We start from the raw sequence: 24,434 nt of genomic DNA, 5'->3' as shown, positions 1-24,434 counted from the left end.
TTTTTGTTTATGGTAATGATGGCACAGATGCTGCAGCATCCAGCTGTCTACTCTGGCTGGCTGTAGAAAATCAACAGAGTTAGTATTTTCTAAGCCACCTCCTCCCATATGAATCAGCCCTTTTGGTCAGATGAACACCAGAGGCCCTTGTCTGTGTTCCTCCACCATCTGAGGTGCAGGCAGCGCACACTAGAGACAAGCCTTCCCAGTCATTGCATCCAAAAGAGGCTTCATCTGCCTTTTGTGTAAGCTGTGAAGACGTGGCAGTTTCACTAGGCCTACGTGAATTGTATGTTCATTGATTCATTGGCCAACTGTCATGGATGCTCTAGTTGCGATTCCTGCATTGCAGACGGTTGGACTAGGTGACCCTCAGGGTCCCTTCCAACTCTACAATTCTGTGATTTCAGATTCATCAGCTCCCTTATGTTTTTATACTTGGGGTTTTGTTGTCTCACATGGCAAGCCTATACATACTTTGGAAGTAAGGTCGCTTCCAGTAAACCAGTTTATTTGAGCACTCATCCTGATTTGCTTGCAAAAAGTTGGCAGGGAGGTTAAACCCACATTGTTAGTGAGAAAGTACAATGCCGGGTTCCATGTGAGATGACAATGTGATCTAGTGGTAAGATTGTGGTAGGAAAAAAACCTTTGAAGAATGTAGCTCAGCAATGTGCCCAAAAGTGCAACGTAACCTAAAATAGCTTTGCTATCTCGTTCTGAAGGACCTAACCAAAACATGCCATACAAAGAATTATTGCCATTTATGCTAGCCTCAGCTTACCTAGCAATAGCCAGAAACTGGAAGTTGAGGACAGACTTAACTGTAGCATGTTAGCCCTATTTGTGCATTCTACTAAAATCAACATATGGGCAAGAAGTGAGTCCACCCCCCTGGCATCCACACATAGAATTCCAATGTCTGGAGGAAGGGGGAAGTCTTTGTGTTTATAGGCTTAGTTCCAAATTGCATGGAAACCTATATACATGAGGACTTCCTCCCTCCCTTATGACATTTATTTTCTATTTGTGTGGACACTTAGGGGAGGGATTATTCAGCATGGCTCCACTTCCTGCTAGAGTAGGAAGTACATGTTAACCATGAGCAGAATGCCCAGACAGAGCTGTTGGTTTCAGCTGATCTGGAATATCACTTTGGTTAAAAAAACCGGACACCTGAAATAAGGGTAGCGAAAAGGCAAGCAGAAACTGCTCACTTCTTTGGAAGATGGTACTGTTTTACTGACTTGGTTAACAAAAGAGAAGGATGAATATGTATGGAACACCATGGAAACATTGGGTTCATGTACATTTTAGACCTAGGTTGGTCTTCCCTGATGACTGTATAGTACAGGGAGTCTTGATTGGTCATTTATGTAATGGTGCTTCCTTTTATTTGTTAATTGAAAAAATTACTTCATTGCCAGTCTTTGTCTACATTGGACTAGATGCATTTATACGTATGCTTTTGTTGCTGATGTTTTATTGTTAATAGTTTCAGGGTGTTTCATGGGAAGTGATTAATAAATTAAATATAAATAAATAATATCCACACCATACTTCTTTATTGTGCATTCTGCCTTAGCACTGCTTATCAGCTAGTTGGAAGTGAGCAGGACTGGTGCTAGAGCCCGTGCATCAGGCCTGTGGACTTGTCCCTTAATTCTCTGAAATATTTCCTCTTCCAAACAGTTTTCCAGGTGGAATTCCCTATCATGCAATAGTACTCCAGTTTGTATTTCCGCTGCCTGAGCTTCTGACGCCTGCCTAGTCTTCTTACCTGCTGTGTAGGAGGGCTTCTGGCAAATCTCCTGCTCAGCCAGTTCATTTGTTAATACACACAAGAAGTAGGGCACAGGATCAGAGGATCACGTAGGAGTAAGTGGGGGAGCATGTCAGGGCAGGAGAGAGCCACAAGGTGATGCAGAGGGAATTCGTAGATTATCTGAGGAAAAGGCTGAGTCTGTTAGAAGTGGATGGAACAAAGATGGCATTGTGTTCTCATTGACTAATAATTCACCTGAGATTCTTGCGGGTGGGGTGACAACTGAAACCTCTCTGAAGGCTACATTTGCATTCCCTCCTCTAAGAGGACTGCATTGTTTGCTGTTATCCAAAGAAGGGCATTTTGTTTCAGTTTTAATTCAGTGTTTTCTTTTAACCTATTTTCTTTAGGTGTCCTAGATGATTCCTGGTCCTCCCGCACCTTTCCCATTTTCTCGGTCCCCCCCCCCTACAGTTCTCACTATATCTACCTCCTCCTTGTTTACTGGTCTGACTGTGCCCCGTATCACCCCCTTTCTCTCTGTACCCCCAGCATGCTTTCTCTTTGCTCTGCATCATTTCAGGTCTCTCTACACTGCCTTCTGTTGCTCATCCTTTTTTCTCTGTTCCTCATGATTACTGTTTTGTTCCCCACACTTATCCCTGCTTCATAATACTTGTTTAAACTCCAAACTCAGCAGTTCTTGCCAAGCCTTAGAACTACACATGGCTGTTGTTTTGCCTCCACTGTTGAAGGCAGTATGTTTCTGAATACCAGAAACTGCAAGGGGGGGGGGGCGACGGTGCTGTTGTACTCGGGTTCTGCTTTGGGGCTTGCTATAAGTATCTGGTTGGCCTCTGTGAGAAGAGGATGCTGGATTAGATAGATTAGGCTATTCACCTGATCCAGCAGGCTGTTCGTATGTTCACATGGGGCGAGTTTTCCCTGTCCAGCACAACCCTGGTAAATATGGTACTCTGCTGAGCAGGCAAAGGTCATAGTCTTAATTGGGAGAGAAGGGATTCCCTCCAAATTAAAAATGAATATGAATCAAGGCAGTTTGCCCATTTCTACCCATGTTTGTTCCAGTGTTTGATCACTTGTGAAAACAAAGGATGTGTTTGGAGACAGGAGGCAGGCCACTTCCCATCTAGCACTTAGCTTTGAATGTTTCTATTACACCTATAAATGCCTGTGTATTCATTATATACATCAGAGGTGTGGAAACTGTGTCCTAAGATGTTGCTAGACCACAGTTCATGTCACTCGCAGCCGTTATGAGCAATAGTCAGGAGTCTAGCTATCCCAAGGTCACCCAGCAAGATTCATGGCCAAGTGTAATCTGAACTCAAGAGGTTTGTGGATGTTTTGTAATATCTGGTACCTACTCAAAAGTCCTCTACCATGGGATTACCACTTTCAGTAGTACTAAAAATGCAAGATAGCATTAGTACAGGGTTTCCCAAACTTGGGTCTCCAGCTATTGTTGGGACTACAACTCCCATCATCCCTAGCTAGCAGGACCAGTGGTTAGGGATGATGGGAGTTGTAGTCCAACAATAGCTGGAGACCCAAGTTTGGGAAATCTTTCATTAGTATATAGCAGAGGTGGGGAACCTCTCTGGCCTGGAGGCCTGATTAGGCCTGGTGCAAGGTTGTTTTGGCCAAGCCACACATCCATACCGTACACCTGACTTTATATGTAATGCCAGGTGTGCAGCAGATAAAGACACACCTTCCTGCAAAAAGTGGAATTAGTCTGCAAAGTTTTATGCCTTTGCAAGAACCAACAATCTGCTGATTGCCAGCACCTGCAGAGCACTATTAGTTTCCTCAGAACCCAGTTGCATCCAGTCTCAAAGCTGTCATCCCAGTTTCAGGAGCCATCATTGCAGTCTCTTAAGGTCTGTCATTCCCCATCATGTCTCCATATTGATGTGCTCTACCCCTGTAATCCATTTCATTTCTTTCCAAGATCCATTCCTTGCTTTGTTGGTAGCTTGCATTTGTTTTAGTAGTCATGTCAACTGGCATTTACAAGCTGCCGTTATTTTCTCTGGGCCTTTGGATAGCTCCCATGGTTCCCAATGAGTGTTTTTTGTCATCTGTTTTTAGTACATCCCATACCTGAACTGCTATGCTCAGCTGGTGAAGATTTAACTTGTAAATGGCTTAGAGTTGGCCCCTTTTTGGTGTGGGCTTGATGTTTGTTCTTTATTTTTTAAAATTATTATTATTTCCTCTGCACAGGTGGCACATTTATTGCACACATGTTTTTTCCATTTTGGTTCTAGGAGAGGAAAACAGTGTTTGTTCAGTGGAGGCAGGGAGATTTCTAAAATTACTGCCTATTAGCTGGTGAAGTAGGTTGAATGGGTCTGGCAGAATGCTGCTTCTCCTGAAACTAAATGTAATGAGAGTTAGAATAACTATTTGCAGGTATTGAATGTTGGAGATGCATGTACTTTAAAAATATTTGGTTATCATATGCAATAAGTATTATAATTATTCTTATTATTATAATAATAATATGCAATTATTAGTTGATTGATTGGTCAGAATAATTGAACAGCATATTTTAAAATATCTGCCCCTGATGATGGACAACTTTTTTTAAAATGTTATTAATTTGAATACTAGTACTCAGGCAAAATTTCTTTCACAAAGGAGGGGAAAGCAGGTGGCGCTGTGGATTAAACCACAGAGCCTAGGACCTGTTGATCAGAAGGTCGGCGGTTTGAATCCCCACGACAGGGTGAGCTTCCTTTGCTCGGTCCCAGCTCCTGCCAACCTAGCAGTTCAAAAGGACATCAAAGTACAAGTAGATAAATAGGTACCGCTCTGGCAGGAAGGTAAACGGTGTTTCCGTGCGCTGCTCTGGTTCACCAGAAGTGGCTTAATCATGCTGGCCGCATGACCCGGAAGCTGTACGCCAGCTCCCTTGGCTAATAAAGTGAGATGAGCACCGCAACCCCAGAGTTGGTCACAACTGGACCTAATGGTCAGGGGTCCCCTTTACCTTTACTAAATGTATACAGGTTTTACTGATTAATTAGTTGTTTAAAAGTCATATCATTCCTTGATTCTGGGTGACAGCTGAAATAGATGGTTCAGTATGGTTGAAAGTCTGTGAGTTAATCTCTCCCTATTTTCTTTGGGGAAAAGAGAAGCGAACCAATATTTTTGTTCCTGATCCCTATAAGAGGAACAGTCCCGATCTAAAATTGTTATTACTACACTGCAGTTATTTATGCAATTCATATAACATAATCAGAGTGGCTAGGGCAACCAAGCCAGATGGGTGGGGTATATATAATTAAATTATTAAGCAAATGACAGAAAATATCAGAAGTTTCTCCTTTTTGGTGGCTCTGTGCTATTAAGATTATGAACAACTAATTAACTACCCAAGGGGGAATCGGATAATAACATGCCATATAAATAAGTTTTGAAAGAAGAAGCAGGTGCATGAACTGAATTTGCTCTGCCTCTCTTTCTGTCCAGCTGAGAGCCCTAGAAAAGCAGGGCTCTCCGAGTTGTGTGTATGTGCACAGGGTCTTCAGGAACTTGTACCAAATGCATGTGGGGAATTTCGGGAAATGCCCTGAGGGTGCCCCAGCAGCCCCCGAAGTTCGAGCGTCCTCCGGTATGCGCAGCTCTGGAAAAGGTATTTCTTCTCCAGCGATATATATCAAATGATATATTCACAATAATCTTCTAGCATAACATCTTCTAGCTAATCTACGTATTTATTCACACACTATGTACAGACAAAGGAATCATGGTGTCCTCTCTCTCTCCATCTCTGAGAGAAGAACAAGTAAAAGCAAAAGTACAGTAAAATAGTACATACAGTGGAAGAGATCAGACTGTCTTCCGTTCCCATACTCTTCCCAGACAGGCATGTTATTTACACCAATCTCATCAGCAGCATCGGAGGCGTGAAATACTAACAGGGAATGGGACAGAGCCCCATAAGCATGACTCTGCCCCTCGCATTCAGCTGTGAAATTTGTGGTGTTTGGATACTCCTCAAGCATCGAGCAATTGTGCATACATATGTGAATCTTGCAAATGACTAGAGAATAGAATCTTGCAAGACTAGAGGCTTGCACTGCCAAGCTCTGGAGCATCTCCACTCAGCTGCTCCTGCTCCTTACTATTGCGACCTGTTCCCTTGTACATTTTGAACACGCAGTGGATGTAAAGATGGAGCAACACCCTCTACTTTCCTTATGATCTCCCTTTGGGGAGGTTGTGCTGATTGATGCTAGAGGGACAGAGCAAGTAAAATGGCAGTGGTGAGGAAGAGCACCCCCTGAGCGATGGGAGCCCTCTAAGAGCTTCTTGCCCATGAGCTCCCCACAATTTGGGCTGAACACTGCTTCTGCCTGATGTTGCTTAGGGGTGAATACACTTGCACTGGGGTGGCTAAACATTGGCCTTCCAATTGCTGCTGGATTCCAATTCCCATCAGTCCTAGCCACCATGGCCAGTGGTCAGGGATGATGGGAGTTGTACTACAACAACATTTGGAGGCCCACAAACTAGCCACCCCTGACGTACATACTTGCTGCATGTTCATTTGGCAACCTTGTATTTGCATTGAACCCACATAGTGATTTGCACTGGAATTATAGGGAGAGTTTGTTTTTGGAAGTGGCTTTTTTTTGGGGGGGGGGGAGGTGAGGCTGGAAATGATAAGGGGCAAATAACTATTGCAACGGGACATCTTAACAATAAAAGTTCTCAAGTTTGATTGCCTCCCATTCTGTACAAATCTTTAATATCTCGTGCCGCCTTGCTCACTGGGGAAAGCTTTTGTTTCTCAATCTGTAATCAAAGCAACAAACAGTAAGGTCATTTCCTAGAGATTACATGGCAACGGAAGAAAGTCTGGGACTGTGTGAGACTCTGCTCCAAATAGCTTTTATTAGGTGGGGGAACACTGCCGCTCTTTGCATTGTACCTTCTGCGCTTCATTCAGCCCTTTAAAACCTACCAGAGTGTGTGGTTTGGAGGTAAGATAAATTTATATGAATTTCTTTTTCTGAGGCACATTCTTGTGCTGGTTGTTGTAAAGTACCTTAATTAAATAACTTCAGAGTAAAACTGCTGCAAAGAATGGTATTGCATATTAGACAATAATTGCAAGCTCAACGTGAAGATCATGCTTGATTCCTCTTGTAGAACATGGGAGGGAGGATAGTCGGTAGAGCCTGAGACTCTTAATCTCAGGATTGTGGGTTCAAGTCCCATGGTGGGCAAAAGGTTCCTGCATTGCAGGGGGTTGGTCTAGATGGCCCCTGTGGTCCCTTCCAACTCTACAATTCTGGGATTCTAACTGTGGAGTGTAGAGGTGTTTCTGTGTTTGCTCTGAGTACTGTACAGTGATACCTCAGGTTACAGACACTTCAGGTTGCAGACTCTGCTAACCCAGAAATAGTACCTCAGGTTAAGAACTTTGCTTCAGGATGAGAACAGAAATCGTGCTCTGGCGGCGCTGCGGCAGCAGGAGGCCCCATTAGCTAAAGTGGTGCTTCAGGTTAAGAACAGTTTCAGTTAAGAATGGACCTCTGGAACGAATTAAGTACTTAACCCGAGGTACCACTCTATTTATCGCTATTGTTGCAAGCATTGGGTTTGTTACTTTGTGGAAAAGTTCCATCTCTCTTGGTCCCAGTCATCACTCAGGTTATACTTTCTGGTCTCAGATTCAGCGTGTTTGCACATCTTACAGGGTTGGAACTTTTCAGAGGAGAATGATTTCACATGAGGTTATGGCAAGCTAAGAACTACTGGTATTCCAAAGATACAGATGCCTCTTTTCATTCTGTGTAACCCTTCAACGTCTCATGAGTGAGATGTGCTCTTCCCTTGTCCCCCATTTCATCTGATGCAATGCTTGGCACTGGGAGGTGCAGTGGCAGGCACTGAGCTCATTAGCAGCCTCTTAGAAAGGGCCCTTTGATCCACACCCTTATTGAAAGGTTGAAATGAGTCATGAAAGTTCAGTCCTGTCAGATCCATTTGCATCCTTCTCAGTATGCGTGTGTGAAAGACAGCGAAAGTGCCATACCAAACCATCACGATGCAGCTGCCTGATGATCAAACTATAAACCATTTTAAAACTCTTCTAGTCCAACAGATAGCATAATAATCCCTTGACTAATTTTGAGAGATGTATCTGGAGGGGAAGTAACAGTGTAGCTCTAGTTTACAGGTGGGAATTGCTTCAGAAAGATGAACACTGCATCATCCTCATCAATGCCCTAAAGAATGTTATCCATATCAGATCCTCCTAATACGGGCTTTGGGGTGTCAGCAATAGAAAGCACGAAGAAGCAGAAGCAATTAGTGTCTGTATAGAGTTAGCAAAACACTTTAGCAAAATATGAATTATAATGGGTGCAAAACTCTGATGTGGAAAGTTTAGTGTCTATGCGGTTCATTATGAAGATACAGCAATTTAAGCAGAGGCAGGGGTAAGTGATCTGCTAAAGGTTTGGAGTCAATAGAAATTATGGAAATGCAGCTCATGGTCCCGTACTCCCAGGACAGTTACTTAATTCCTGGCTCTGTCTTGCCGCCTGTCATCAGCAAATATAACTAGGGCTGCTGCCTTGTTACTACAGGAATTATCCAATCTCATGTCATTACCCAGGAGATTTAGCAATAACTCTACGCAAGATACTGGAACAAAACATGTTCATGAGCTTTCGCCTGGTTACTATGGCTTGCAGTACAACCAGCATTGTATGGGAAGAGTGTGCCGAGCACAAGCTTTAATTAATTTGCAGCACTACTGGCAAGGAAAGCAGATGTACACAAAGTATTTCACTGGCTCAGTGTTTAGAGCTATCCTCTTTGGCGATCACTCGTAGCCGCGTAAGATTGTCTTCCATAAACACGGTTTTAACAGTGAGTTCGTAAGTGACTGTGGAGGCCATTTCTGGATCTGCACGTCATTCCACAGTGGGGACATTGGTTTCCGGGCGGGAGTTGATCACGGTGTGGACTTGCCAAGCGTGCCTTCCTCTTAGCACGTTTCTCCCTTGCGTTCTGAGTTTGAGTGTCTTCAAAGTCCATGACACCTTTGGTAAAGGCTGTTCTCCAACTGGAGCGCTCGCAGGCCAGTGTTTCCCAGTTGTCAGTGTTTATACAACATTTTTTTAGATTTGCCTTGAGACAGTCTTTAAACTTCTTTTGTTGACCACGAGTATTACGCTTTCCATTTTTAAGTTTGGAATAGAGTAGTTGCTTAGAGCTACCCTATCAGGCTTCTAATTATATTCTTAACTTGTAGCAGTTGAGGGATGTATGTCTGTGTTTGTTTGTGTGTATGTGATATAATATGATATGTGTGGTATTCATTTCTTTTCTGTGCTTTGTTTGCAGAATATAGAGTTGCCATATTTCAAAAAGTGAACGTCCGGAAATATTTCAAAAAGTGAAAATTTATGGGGGTTTGTGGGTTTTTTTGGCAAAGTCTAAAAAAGAAAAGAAAAGAGTTTTGGAGCTGCTTTTTTTAAAAAAAAGAAATTGCCAAAATCTACACTAACAACATGCGCTGTCATATGTCCTGATTTTTCTGGACATTTCAGCGATTTTTGCCCGGACGCAGTTTACGGGGGCTGAATACTGACTATGTTCAGGAAATTCCAGACATATGGCAACTCTCGTAGAATACAACAATTCCAGCTTTCATTTAAGGAAACAAAATTTCTAGTCCTTATAGCCACAGTGAACAAAAATTCACAAATGTCTGGCAAAATTTCAGAAGCCCCCAAGGGGAAGATAAAGATGGTTTCCTTTGAGACCACAAAGAACTAGTATTTGATTTGCAGTTTCCTGGAGCTGAGGGGCTTGGTTTTGTGGGTTGAGTGGCTGGGGCAACCCAGCCAGATGGGCGAGGTATAAATGATAAAATTGTTGTTGTTGTTAGCATTTAGAACCTTTCCCCTCTTCTACTTACCACGTCATCTGCCATGTCCATGCTTCCATCTTCATTGCCATGCAGTAGACATTTGCCTGTTGAAGCCATGGTGCCAGCTGACAGATGGCAGAGCGTTTTAAATATGTGGGGGCTACAGAATAGTGTAATAGGAGAAATAATCTAAAGTGCTAGAGAGGTGGGTTGCTGGTGCCTTACATGCAGTGCAATTTTTCTAGAAAAAGAGGTGCCAGAACTTACCATGAACACCTTCCTTGTTCTCTTAAAATGGCCATGGTGTGCCCACTTGAGAGGTGCTGGAACTGAATTCCAGTGAGTTCCGGCTGATGGGGGGGGAACCCTACTTCCATAATTCTTTATAATTTGTTTATGGCTGACTTCTACCTCCACCCCAAAGAGCTACCTGTCAAATCACTCCAAATCCCAACAGTTCATGGAGCCCTTCCAAAAAAAATATGGCCGCCTTTTAAAACTTTGTACTTTGAAACAGAATAAAAGTTCTGCAGAACCAAGCAAATATATGCACTTGGTTTCCTTGGCGCAACACTTGGGTCACCTTGGTGTGGAATTTGGTGTGTCTGTCTGTGTGCGTGGTGGCTGGGAGTGTTCTTCAAAGGCAGGGAATACAGTCTGCATAGAGCCCTGATGAATATGCAGTGGCGCTGTGCCTTCTTCTCTCAGGGTGGGGAATGCTTTGCGCTTGTGACCATGCCAGTTTTTATTTTTTATTTTTTTTTACTGGCTCAGCTGGTGGAGATTATATGAAAGTCAGTTGATGCTCTGCAGGAGCCAAGCAGTTTTCCCTCCCCTCTTTTTTTGTTGTTGTTAAAAACAAACCCTTCTATACATAGACCGAAAAATACTGCACTAGAATCAAAACTAAGCTTTCTCTGAATAGTTTTGAAACTGTCCCAAAGTAGCACTGAGACCCTGCCAAAGTTAACACTGCGCAGCCGAAACGACGATGGAAACATCAGCCAAAAGGCGTTAAGCTGCAGATGCTTTTCATAGACTGCTGCTTGCCCTGAGAGAACAACGATCGGGTCCAGCAGAAGACCACCTCAACTTTATTTCTTGCAGCCAGCTTACTCTTCCTTTTGCCAGTCTTCAGGTCCCAGGCAGTTTAGTCTTCTTTTTCTCCATCCGGTTTTGTAGGTGTCGGCATTGGCTGGATTTGAGCCCCTTAAGCTTTGCGCTAGTTCCCCATCTGGTCAGCCGCTTGGGGTTGCTTAGTGAAGAAGTAGCAGCACTCTCCCATGTTACACTATGGGGCCCCATGCTTTGAAATCCACTAGTTCTTTCTGACCTGGTTGTGACCATAAGCACAACCGCTACCAGTCTCCCTCCCCACCCCGTATCTTTCTGCTTCCCTACCTGATTTCCTGTCTTGCTTTCTGCATACCCTCCCACCCCTGCCATTGCATCCAGTTCCCACAGCCACCAAGTTAAGAACGGGGCTTGCAAATTGGTGTGGTCTTTGTTTCGTCCTCCTACACATCTCCATCAGTGCACCATCTACCTCCATTCCCGATCCTTCTGAGACTCAACACTTCAACTTTTTTTAAAAAAAATCATTTTTATTAGATCTCCAAAAATATTCCGAAACATTTATCGCCGTATACAGTTTTGATGTGCTTAGTAGTTTATGATTCTGTGATGCTGCCAGGAGGTGAATTAAGACCACCAGTGAAACTGGGTCCATTTGTTTCCATTCTGTTATGACTCATTGTGCAAACACGTCAGTGGAGACGACCCAGTACTCCTCTCAGTTGGTTTACACCACACTGCCCTCCCTGCTGCCTCTCCTGCCCCTCCTGGCAAGCAGCAGTGACTCATTTGCCAGGGGGTCAGGTAAACAAACCTGTTCCATCATGCCATCCACTACTGGTTTTGTTGAAGAAGAATACCTGACAGAGGGACTACTCCCTTCTCTGGTACTGCTCTCCATTGAAACCCAGTCTCTTTCCAGAATTATGCTACTTTTGGTAGCTCTTGGGAACTTGACTTCTTGCCTTCCTTTGGTTACATTATCTGCCTTTGGAGTCTTTGACTCCTTCCTCTAGAACAGCGGTTCTGAACCAGTAGGTCCCCAGATGTTGTTGGACTACAACTCCCATCATCCCTGAGCTCTGGCCTTGCTAGCTAGGGGTGATGGGAGTTGTAGTGCAACAACATCTGGGGACCTACAGGTTGAAAAAGGCTGCTCTAGAACTTGAACTTAGCTTACCCTGGACTGTAGGACCTAGGTGGACCTGAAACATTGCTGTATGGGGGGCCTGACTCCTACTGGACGCTGATAGGCTTAGGAAATGCTGAGTGCAGTGATAGCATGGTAAATGGCTTCCTTATGTTACTGGTACGTAATGAGAGGAAGAGGAGGCATGCACTGCTTATAACAACACATACTTTGGGCCTCACTTTAACTCTGCCGATTCACACCAGGGTAGGTTGGGAGTATAGTATTGATCTCAATCCATCTGTTTTGACTGATCTGCATTTTCAGTCCATTGGAACTCAAATGTTACATTGCAGGTTTTCTTCAATCAATATTTGAAAAATTAACTGTCTTGGGGCAGAAGCGGGCAAATTTGCATTCCCTCCCCTTGTCAATTAGCCGCATGGGATTCAAGCTAGTTAGCGACTTTGAGAACAAATTTGTTTTATTCATTACTTTATAACATGAACTGACAGGTCCTTTCCTTTGTATTCAAGACCTCCTGATTAAAATTTGGCTTCTTATATTCCCCATCCCTCTGCATTCTGCCATTGGCAAGTGGTAGAATTTTGGTTATGTGAATCAACTATAATGAGATACTGAGGTTTAATCCAGTTTTGTAACAGTTGCACAACTCTACACAGACACTTTTCCTTTTCAATTAAGAGTGAATTAACCAAGGTTTATGTTCATTCATCTGGTAACAGGATTAAGCTAATATGAGATAAACCACTCTTAAATCAGAGAGACATTCCACAAGAAGCTTAGCTAGTTTAGCTAAAAAGGCTGGAGGAATGGGGGAGATTCCTTCTGGATATTTTAAAAAGGAAAGGATCATATTATCATCTTTTGGAAATTTAAATCAAATATATATAAAATCCTCCCTTCAAACCTATAAACCTTTTGAGCCATATTGGAAATAATTCCAACAAAACTAGCTCATGCATTTTGGTATCTGCTTTCAGTCATAATGTAGTCTTGAAACTATGTTAAAGTAACTAAATATGCACAGACACACAAGATGTAGGTCTGAGCCAAACTTTTACAGCATTCTTAATCTGGAAAAAGTCTTATTCAAGGCGCAGCATTTTCTACCTTTTGACATAAGTTCCCAAGAGAACAAGCAATTTAAAATAAATGTAACAATTAAATTTAAATAGAACAATAAATGATTAAAAATGTCAAAAACAACAGAAAAAGAACAGCTCAAATAAAACTGATCATCTATTGAAAGGTCTGGCAAATAAAACTGGTCACTGAAAGCTAGTTAAATTGGTACTGGTCAAGTGCAACTAGGGAAAGTATTTTACAACTAAGGTGCCGCTATCAAAAAGGCCCTGTGTCTGGTTGTATCATATCTAAAGGTGGTAAGACCTCTGAAACAGATTATTTAAAAGCCATGGGGTTTTAAAAGTTGTTCTCAAATTGCAGGTGCAGATACATTCACTTTTTTGGGGGGGGGAGGGGAGCTGCTGATAGGTTGCTACTAACAACCTGAGATTCTGCAGATGGATTGAAAATGAAAGCACCCATACTTGGGTGTTTTTTTTATCCCTTTCTTTAAAAAAATGCATCTACTTTTGCAACTTTAAAATACAATCCTGCAATAGAAGAGGAGAGGAGGGTGACAGGTGTTACTTGCCAAAACAAATGTGTTTCGTCTTAGAGGAAATAAAATCTCGGTTCTAGGCAAAGAACAAATCAAGTTTGGAAATACCTTCGTTAAAGACCTCCTTGCTACAAAATTATTCTGTATTTAGAAAGATAGTTTGTCCCTGCTTTTTCACTTCCTAAATTAGGCACTCTCTTTTTTTTGGTAAAAAAAAGAAAAAGGCTTCCTGTTTATATAGCATCTAAATTTGTTGGGTGTATAACTTGGTGACACATATAACTTGATGACACGGTGGGATCTAAAAATATTGCCTCTAACAGCATGTTTTTGTGCATCAAGAGGATGCTGCTCCTGTGGAGGAGTAGCCTAAATATCCTGCAGGTTTTATTCCAAATTTCTGAGGTTTCAGAAGGGAAACCGAGCTTACATTGTGGAGAGTTTGTTCTTTCCCCCCCCAACTTTTCCTGACAGTCACTTTGGAATAAAACATTCTTCAATTATTGTGGCATTCGACACATGGAATCCGTAGCCACTAACGTTTTGACTTGACAGAAAATTGAACTTTTAACATTTTGTGTCGTGTACTATTTTGGTCTTGTAAAAGTTGAAAGAACCTTTGTTCTCCATCAGAGCGGGAGGAAGCGAAAAGGAGTTACGGTGTGTTTTGTTCCATTTTCTTTTGACCTTACAAAGTTCCTCAGTCAGCCATTGTAGCAACCAGCACATGTATGTCTTCTGGGAGCCTTCATTAATCTACCAGCTCACAACACAGCCAGCTATGATTAAAACATAGCGCTGAGTTTTAGATAGTCTAAGATTTCCCCTTCAAATCTTTGGTTAACGGAGTCCTTCTAGAAATTAGGGCGTTGAACTTAAAAACACGTCTACCAACCCAACAAAGGCTGTAGATCCATCTCACTACAGCAGGTATGGTGGACCAGTGGACCTCCAGATGTTGCTGGACTACAATTCCAATCATCCATAACAATTTTCAGGCTGGTGGGGGTATGAATCCAACATCATCTATAGGGCCACAGGTTCACCATCTCTGCATATTAAGTGTATTAAGAGATGGGCAGCCAGATCACATGTATTTTTACCCAGTGGTTATGGGAGAGAAGATAGTGTAAAAATATCAGGTAGCAGGTGGTAAGACCATTCTCAGGATCCCGGAGCGCTACTGCCAATACTAGACAGATGAAATAATCTGACCTGTGATAAGGCAGTGTTCTTAGTTTCCTTGAAACAGAATGGGACTTACTCCCAAGTAAGTGCCTAAGGTAGCAGGTTTGGTTAATAAAGTCTTTTTGATTTTATGATGGAAGTTCATGTTGGAAATGTTAGGGAAGTCAGACTCCAATGGTAAATTTTTATTACTTAGAAGTAAGTCTCGCATTTCAGGAGAACATCAACATATACAGTACTGTGCAGTGTAGGCTGTACTGATTCTTGTTTAGGAAACACCTTGCTTTATTTTAGTCAGGAATGGTTCTTGGATGAAAAAGATTTAAACATTTCATAAGTCATCCAAACCACCGAAACTAACTCAGTGGAATGCCTGAGAGTGTGCTTTGAAAATCTTTCAGGTGGGCCTTCACTGGTGACAAAATAACAGAGTAAACAGATGAAAATACTGTATAATGACAGGTGTGGGGCCAGATGAGTGTGGCTGGAGAATAGCGGTCCAGTGGACCAAACTAGGACCGTGGTAGACTTAATTTAGCCCATGAACCAGAGATTCCCCATGTCTGGTATAGGTACCTTAGCAGTACCTGAAGGACAGTTATTCCAATTATTTGAAATGTGGAGAGTCCATTCTACTTCTAATTATGCTTCTCTCACTTTGTAGATGACAGAAGGGAGACACTGTCAGGTACAGCTTCTGGATGACAGGAAGTTGGAGCTGCTGGTTCAGGTGAGACACCTGTATTTCTGGCATAATTATATCATTTCAGTACTGCTTTATACCAGCCTCTCCAGTTCAGTGGTCTCTATCAATGGCTCCAAGAGGGTACTCGCTTTTTAAAAGCTGGGGATGCACTAGCTGAAAAGCCCAGCTGTGTAGGGGCCAAATACCTACCTCAGCCATGTGAGCATTATGCTGTAACTTGCAACCTGTATACATTTACCTGGTAGTAAGTCTCATTGAATTCGGTGGGAGTTACTTCTGAGTACACATACATATAAGATCACACTGCCAGTTTCACATTAGCCACTGCTTGATGATGAAGATAATGATGCTTTGATATTTTAAAGGTAGGTACATGATCTGTATGGATTTTAGTCTTTAAGTTAGTGGGAGAAGCTCTTTTCTGGTGAGGGTTGCATTGCTTTCAAGGAGCTATAAGTCAGTGGTGGGCACGGCCAAAGGCAAAAAGTGAGTGGAGCAACAACTGTCCAGCCACACAAAAGCCAGATGTTTCTATACACAAGCTCATTGTTGTCATAGGAACATTGGAAGCTGATGCCAAGTCAGACCGTTGATCCCTCTAGCTCAAGATTGTCTACCCTGACTGGCAATGGCTCTCCAGGGTTTCAGACAGCAGTCTCTCCCAGCCCTACCTGGAAATGCTAGGGATTGACCTAAGACCTTCTGCATCCAAGGCAGATGTAGTAGAGTACCACTGAGCTTATGGCTCTTCAGAGACCCTGGAGAGTTGTTACAAGTCAGAGCAGTCAGTACTGGACTAGATGGAGAAATAGCCTGATAGTCTGGTGTATGGCAACATCCTAAGAATCTCTCTGGTTTTGACCATCACCCATAATAGACGAGATAGACGAGAATTCGTAACATAGGTAATAAGGTTTGTTGATATAATGTATATTGTATCATCACAATCAAAAAAATCACTTTGTCACCCTAAAGGTCCATTGATTTCAGTTGGTCTACAACAAACATTAAAAATAATCATGCAGAAGCAGATATGTTTGTACAAGAAGGGGAGGTGGTCTTAACACACATTTTCTGTTTGCACAGAGAGCTGTTGGGGGTAAAAGCAAAAAAACAAAGGTTCCATGACCTGTAAGATTCACTTGACTATAGCCCGGTTTCAAATATAGCTTGTTATGTACAGGATGCAAGAATGCCATCTAATTCATATCATTCTCTTCAATAGCCCAAGCTCTTGTCACGGGAATTGTTGGATCTGGTGGCTTCCCATTTCAACCTCAAAGAAAAGGAGTATTTTGGGATAACATTCATAGATGATACGTAAGTTTATGCAGGCACTTTGTAAACCACTTTTTTGAGCTAGTTGCCAAAGAATGATGATTGGCTTCTTCAAAAAAAGATTTTGTAATTGTTGGGTAATAATGTAGCCAATAATAGCTTTCCATTTTCTGCGCCTTTGCTTTGTCAGTGTCTGTTTCATTTCCACAATTAACTGACTTCTGGGGACTGGCCAAGAAAATAACCCAATGTGCAAGTTTTCTGTAGCAGGAGGCCACCAACAGACTCATGAGTTAAAGCAGAATCCAACCACATGCAGAACAAATATTAACTCCAGTGAAAAAGGCACTGCACAGAGAAATTGTCCATAGGCCAAAAAATATTTTGAAAAACCACAGCCATTACTTCCTCCAGACTTTGGTAAATAGTTGGGACCGTCTTCTGAAACACCAACTGAAATTGCCATCATGCAGTACATTATTTGGGACTAGGGTACAGGTAGCCGAATGGTGCCCTCCTGCTGCTGCTGTCATTGAACTGCAGCTCCTGTCAAATGCAGCCGGGGATTATGGGAGTTGAAGTCCAACAATACTGATTGCCAGGGATTATGGGAGTTGAAGTCCAACAATACTGATTGCTACTGGACAAGGGTATATTTGGAATTGCTTTCTCCTATGTAACATAACCCTGCATGTGTGCTTAGTTCATTGAGGGAAGTCCTGCTGTCTCGCCCCAGCTTGCTGAAATACAGTGGGTAGGGACACAGCACCATGGCCTTTTCACTACTAGACTGATCTCCCTTCTGTCTGCTTTTTTCAGCCAGCTATTTTTTTTTATTTTTTATTTTGCTTTTAAGGCACGCTTTTACAATGTGATAATGGTACTGCAGCGTCTTTCTTTGTTTTTACATTAGATTTTTTTTTAAAAAAAATGGTTTATCATGAATTGTCAGATGTGTGAAGGCTCCTTAAATGGAGTAAAAACCAAACAAAACCTGGAGTGCATATATGTAAGGAAATAAAGCTTTTATTACACAGTTACTCTTGTGTTGCCGTTGTGTAGCTTCAAAATGCATCTAGAAAGGCAGCATCAGATATTCCTCCTGTGGGTGCAGAAGTCTATATTATTCACCTGTTTTAGAAGTCTTACAGCTGCGCTTCTTAGGGACTTTGTCGGGACAAATGGTAGTATAAGAGGTGGAAATTTGTAGTGGGGGGAAGTGATGTGAGGGGCAATTTGGAGCAGGGAAACAGTGATCAGGGAAAGGGTTAAACACCCATCTCAGAAAGTTGCGCTCCTACCCTTTTGCTAACATGTGAGCTTATGCTTTCTGTTACATGAGTGCTGGGCTTCCTGTTGCTGCATGTTATCACCCTTGTTAAATCTCCCTGAAGATTTCTGTGTTGTCATCAGTATATTTTTGGAAGAACACTTCACACTTGGGAAAGCCTTCCTGGAAAATAGAGGCGGAGGGTGGGGGGATTTTTATTTGTCTCTGTATATATGTCTTTTGTCTTTTCCAGCATCGGAAAATACTTTCTTTTTATAAATACTTTTTGGGATTCTATTTTCAGGTGTTCTGTTTTTTGGGGGGGACAGGCTGTTTCTGTGGTGATATTTTTCCCGCTTCCAGCCTCCTACCCAGTAGCATTTCCACCCGGTGATCTTGCAAAAATTGCTTCTTAAGTTTTACAGAAATGACTGGTATCCAGGGCCAGCCCTACCATTAGGCAGCATGAGGCAATCGCCTCAGATGGCATATGCTGTGGTGCAGTGGCTGCAGCCCTTGATTGTTCCTCTCAGTTGGAAGACGGAGCTGTGGGTGATTCATGACCTTTTATGCCCCCCTTACACCAGCCTGTTGCCCTCAGTTACATTATCTCATCACCAGATTCAGTTTCTAATTCAGCCAGCTTCTGTACAAGGACCTAAGTGGAGGAACCATCTTCTTCTTTGCCTCAGGCAGCAAAATGTCTTGGGCTGGCCGTAGTGTTATCCTTACAACACAAAGCAGCTTTTGCTTTGACAAGTTATAGGGAGCTTGAAAGCTCATGTCAATGTGACTCTCCATTTAGCTGCATTTTGTGTATGAATTTAGCAACCACCAGAGGGCAATCGAGCCCTTTTCAATTAGAACTTTCTCTCTGTTTTCTAACGCAGTCCACATGGTGGATGGAGGACACCACTTTCTCTCCTGGAAAATCCACAGGGCAAACTGTGCTTGTGGCAAGGACTTAGTGACTCAGACCCTCTATGGGCAGTGACCTGATGGTTAATAATACATTTTGCTTGCAAATGAGTCCTTCCTATCTGCAGTGCTATTCCTTCTGCACAGATTCTATTGCAAATCTGTTAGAAGCCACGTTGGCTGTGGGAGGTATAAATGATGGTTGCTTAGAACAATTGGCCTTTTCCTGCTGTCATGCTTGATTTCTTAATGCAGAGGAACTGGGGATGGTGAAGTGGCAGGTGACTCCTTTGATAATGACCCACATTCTGGTATATATAATATACAGTATGGATTGTTTGTGTTTGGATGAGTTTGTGTGCACTGCATGCTGTCCTAACCAACAACAACAACAACAACCCCAACAATCAGCATGGGGTTTGGTGGTTAAAACAGTAGTGGTTAGAGCAATACAAAGCACTATATATTTTTAAAAGTTGCTTCAAATTAAATTTAAAATTCAGGGTTTGTTTAAAAACCAGTAAAGTGGGGGAGGGGTGGCATGTGCAGATTATTATACCTTTGAAATACATCCTCTATTGTTCTGAACCTAATCTGTTTCGTTTCTTTTTCCTGTCTCTAACCCTGTTTTTTTGGGGGGGTGTGCTTCTTTTTTGTTCCTCCAGGGGTCAGAATATCTGGCTACAGTTAGATCACAGAGTTCTGGATCATGACCTGCCCAAGAAACCTGGTCCAGCGACTTTGTTTTTTGCTGTCAGGTGAGTAATGATTACTTAGAAGCACCAGGCAAAGTAAGGCTGCCATTCTGAGTGTGCCTGTGTGCAGTGAGTTAATTTTCAACACACAGGCAGCAGGGTTATAGCCAGTTGGTTCCTGTGGGTTTTTTTGTGTGGTGTCATTTGTGTGAGCAACTTTGTGACACTTGCCTATCACTTCCTAACAGAACATGCTGCATCACGTTTTAAATTCTTTATTTAAACCTCAGTAAGATGACTCAAAATGTGCTATATATACATTCTCACTCTCACACACACAATGCAGATTTTAAAGAGAACCCTTCCTTCAATGAATATCTTGCAGGACTGCAAATGTTCTGTATCCCTACCTGCACAAGGCCTCCAATTCTCGCTTCTATAAATCTAATCACCCACTCATTAATTTTTTAGTTTTTAGCTGACTCTTCTTACACTGCATTGTTTTATTATGTGTGCATCATGCCCTTTCTCCAAGGCCAGGATACGTTTCTTCCCACATACCTCCCCATTTCCTTCTCATAACAACTCTGTGGGATAGGTTAAACTGAGGAAAATCTGCCCAATGTGGGGTGATATTTCCTCTCCCCCAGCAGTACCTCTGCTGCTTCCCACATTCTTCAGGCATGGCCCCCAATCCTTTGGAGAGACTTTTCAATGCTGGGGGGGGGGGCAGAGAACTTTCCTCCCACAAACCTTAAGTTAACTTATCTTGGGATCTAAGGCAATGAACTCGCAAATAATTAAAGTAGCCTTCTGTGCAAAACATACCACACATTGGCTTGGTATTATCTCCTTTACATTTCAGCTAATGAAATATTCTTTTAAAATAGCAATGGTCTGAAGAGGCAACTTAATAATGAACATCTCATGCTCTTCAGCATAATGAGAGCATATCCCACAAAGGATGAACACAGGAAATAAGTTTATCACCCCCTTGTCTGTCTGTGGTTCTGACTTGCATTTATGGTGATAAGAAACTTCTTATGTGATGGCTCTGCTTTGACATCTGAGTTCTCAGCTCTCTGTGGACAATATACCATATATACAGCAATAGTAACAGCAATATTAAAACACCCATAACAATCCCAGCATATTCACACTCCTGTCTCAGTGACATCTATGCTGGTTTGATCATGTCCACAGAATGATAGATGGCAGGATCCTCAAGGGATGTACTCTGTAGGGAGCTGGCTTCAAGCACCAGGCCCTCTTTGCACTGTATTTGAGTAACCATAAGAACATAAAAATGGAAGAAAAGCCTGCTAGATCAGACCAGTGGCCCATTGAAAACAGCATCCTGTTTTCACAGTGGCCAACCGGGTGCCTAGGGAATCCCGAAAGCAGGACTTTAGTGCAACAGCACTCTCATGATTATTCCATAAAGTCAATCGAAGCATCACCCTAATCTGGTGTTCTCATTACTATAGCACAAACCAGCAGATTGCCATTCATTTACAGCCGGAAGTATTGTAATATAAAGTCACTTTCTCCTTCTTTATTTTAGGTTTTACATTGAAAGCATTTCCTTTCTGAAGGACAAAACCACAGTTGAGCTCTTTTTCCTGAACGCAAAGTCCTGTGTACATAAGGTAATTTTAGCACCTTTCCCGTGCAATTGTATGTGTGTAGCTGTAAAAATAAACTTTGTTCAATCATATGGATTGATTCTCTCTCTCTCTCTCTCTCTCTCTCTCTCTCTCTCTCTCTCTCTCTCTCACACACACACACACACACACACACACTACTGATACTTTTCATTCTGCCTGAAGTAACTAACAGAAATGGATGGATAAGTTCCAGAAATAACGCAAGAATGAAGTATTGTGAGACCTCAGAGAGGTTGAGTTCTCACTTCTGTCTAGAAGGTGTCTTTAAACTCTGATGTGCTTCTTGTTTGCCTGGACGGAGGATAGAGAGGGATGTGAGAGTAAGCTAACAATTATTGCTCCAGGCATGTGTCACTTGGTAAGTTGCCTAGAAGGGAATGAAGCCCTCAAGCTGGGAAAGGTTCTCCACCACCACCAGTCTTAACTATGGTTTACATAAACAATCTCGTCTTCAAGCTGTGATTTATGAAGCTGGCTTGTTTTAATAAACAGTCGGAAGATTAACCACAGTTTATGGTCCAATGTAACTGAAGTTAATTGCCACTGGAAGCAAAAGCTTCAACTCTCTCCTCATGACCACGCCACAGGAGAGGAGCAGGAGCACACGTCGCATGAGTTGCGAGGCTCACTCATGCAACGCTGAACAGTAGCCCATTGTTGCATTTGAACAAGGCCACTGAGTCACCTGGTTGCTGATTCAGCAGATTCATTCTGCCTCCAGAAGCAGATGCCAGGTGGCTGAAGCATACCTGCTTTTATCTCTTCTGTCCCAGTGGCAAGAAGGAGGAGGAGAAACTTATGCCCACTGTTTGGAGTCCGAGGCAGGATTTCTCCAGCTGTTTTTGGACTACAATTCCCAGCCTCCCTGACTACTGGTCCTGCTAGCTAGGGGTGATGGGATTTGTAGTCCAGCAACAGCTGCAGACCCAAGTTTGGGAAACCCTGGTCTAAGGCTTCAGGATTTAAGTTAGCATCAGGTGTAGGGCAAACCCACATGGCTGTGAGCTAGAAAATCCACTGGTGCGGTCTTCCTGCATTCTGATTTCCCTGCCCAAAGTACAGAGCTGACGAGAACACCACTGGCTGGTAGGGGCTATGGAGACTGCATGGCTGACTTCCCAGTGTAAGGGAAGGGCTGGCTGGAGGGGAAACATTTTTTACATCTTCTAGGGACATGCTGTCCACTAGACAACTGAAATGGAAACATTATCAGAATGAACGCCATGGCCCTGCTCTAGCATGCAATGGCATTTGCCTTTAGCTATGAATGAGGAGGCCCTTGCGCGCATGAAGGTGCCCATTTGCACAAGCTGCTGGATGGAGCCTCGCGGGTGTACTAAAACATGTCATATTTTTCCACCTGCCGTTGACTCGCCCTCTCAGCCATTCCCATAAATTGCTGCTTGGCCTTTCCTCATGTCCAAAAAGAAAGCTACTGACGTTTGTCAGTGGATGCATGACAGCACAAAATAAGGCAGGACACCTAGCGGGTTAGTACACTTTTGCCCTCTGTTTCAGGAGTGCAACCCCCCCCCCCAGGAGTGCACTATTTTTAGAACTTCTAAAGATACATACGTCTAAAGAGTTTCTAGCAACTGGGGGTTTCCCTTTTAACCACTTTGATGCTCCCTTCATTGGACCGCCACAGCAACAAAAATATATGAATAGATGCCTGAGCTGGTATCCAGTTAATTGCTGTTCCTGCCGCACCATTTACTATTTATGCTCTTCAAACCCACAAGAATCATTGCTTTCAGAGGCACAGAAACATTTCTCAAAGTGTTATGCGCTGCGCCCAGTGTAGTTAACAATGTCCTGATGGCTTGGTTTTGAAAAAAGGAAAGCACACTGGGTGAGATTTTGAATATTGAAACAGAGTGAGGAAGAGGGGCGTAACTCATTACTGAACTCTGTATCTTTGCTTCAAAGTGCACCCAATGCAGTTTGTCTCCCTGCAAGGTCCAAAACTAGTGTTGGTTGCAGGAAGAAGGGTGTGAGGAGGGCAGTTTGGAGTGGAGAAAAGGAGGCAGTGATGACTACCAACTTGCATGGCTTTTAAAGGGGGTTATTAGACAGATTCATGGAGGGTAAGGCTATCAGCACCTGCCAGCCATGATGGCTATGTTCTGCTTCCATTGTCAGAGGCATCAAGCCTCTGAATCCTGATTGCTAGGAATTGCAGGTGGGCAGAGTGCCACTGCGTTCATGTTCACTTTGCAGGCTTTCCACAGGCATCTGGTTGGGCACTGTGAGGACAGGATGATGGACTAGATGAGGCATTGGCCTGTGATAATTGTAAAAATTTAAAGACAGTAGCAGGATTGAAGTAAAGCCTGTAGACATATAGTAAAGAGCTAGATTGTACGATTGGATTTGATATGGGAAGTCGTAAGCTCGGCAGAGCAAAAAGGGGTTTTATGTTGATCAATGTATTGTTTGGAAAGCTGTTTAAAGGAAAATAATAAAAATTTAATAATTAAAAAAAAAGATGAGGCATCGGCCTGATCCAGCAAGCTCTGCTTATTATGGTCTTAAGTGGGTCAAGAATTAAGTAGGCACACAAATCTTCTCTACTCAAAATAGGTATAAGATATGTAGATAGCCCGTTAAAGTGCACAGATGTAGCTTATACAGGAAGTTCCTGATTAGAGAAGTAAAGGAGAAATAAAGGCAAAGTGATTTTTTTTCTTAAGCAAGTAAACTTAAGTATATTTGTATCTTTCATAAGGGAATTCAAGGCAGAGTATGTGGGGTTTTCAGGCGGTCTCCCATCTAGGCATTACTCAACAAGGTAACAGCATCCATCATGTGTCATGATGAAGGATGGAGATGTTGATGGACTTCAGCTCCGAGCAGCCTCAGCCAGCATGGGCAGTGAAGATGAGAACAGCCTGTTGGATCAGGCCCATGGCCCATCTAGTCCAACATCCTGTTCTCACAGTGGCCAAGTAGATGCCTATGGAAAGCTGGAAAGCCCACATGGTCAGGGATGCTTGGAGTCCATCAACTCCAAGGGTCAGAGGTTCCCCATCCCTGTTCGAAAGAAATGTCATGACCATCCTTCAGCTAGATTCAGTAAGAGTAAGATGTTGGAGTCATCAGTATTTTCCAATAAGCGTTTTGACCATTGTCAAGTGTACTTTCTGGAAATGTCGGAGTTAGGCTAAAA

The 24,434-nt window shown here is 42.7% G+C and overlaps 1 protein-coding gene across 7 annotated transcripts in view; it reads left to right on the top strand.

The window, feature by feature from the left end:
- Positions 1-24,434, top strand: part of FRMD4B (FERM domain containing 4B) — a 243,446-nt gene that overhangs the window by 114,908 nt on the left and 104,104 nt on the right. For all 7 annotated transcript variants that reach the window (XR_014005103.1, XM_081184011.1, XM_081184008.1 and 4 more), the window contains 4 exons: positions 15,396-15,461; positions 16,663-16,757; positions 19,569-19,661; positions 21,163-21,247. Coding sequence is in view for 6 of the 7 variants with exons in the window: in XM_081184011.1 (XP_081040137.1) it covers positions 15,396-15,461; positions 16,663-16,757; positions 19,569-19,661; positions 21,163-21,247 (339 nt within the window). In the remaining variant the exon portion in view is untranslated. The remainder of the gene's footprint in view (positions 1-15,395; positions 15,462-16,662; positions 16,758-19,568; positions 19,662-21,162; positions 21,248-24,434) is intronic.

Source organism: Podarcis bocagei, assembly GCF_964188305.1.
Source record: "Podarcis bocagei genome assembly, chromosome: 2".
Lineage (NCBI taxonomy): Eukaryota > Metazoa > Chordata > Lepidosauria > Squamata > Lacertidae > Podarcis > Podarcis bocagei.
This window is presented reverse-complemented; position numbering and strand designations above follow the sequence as displayed.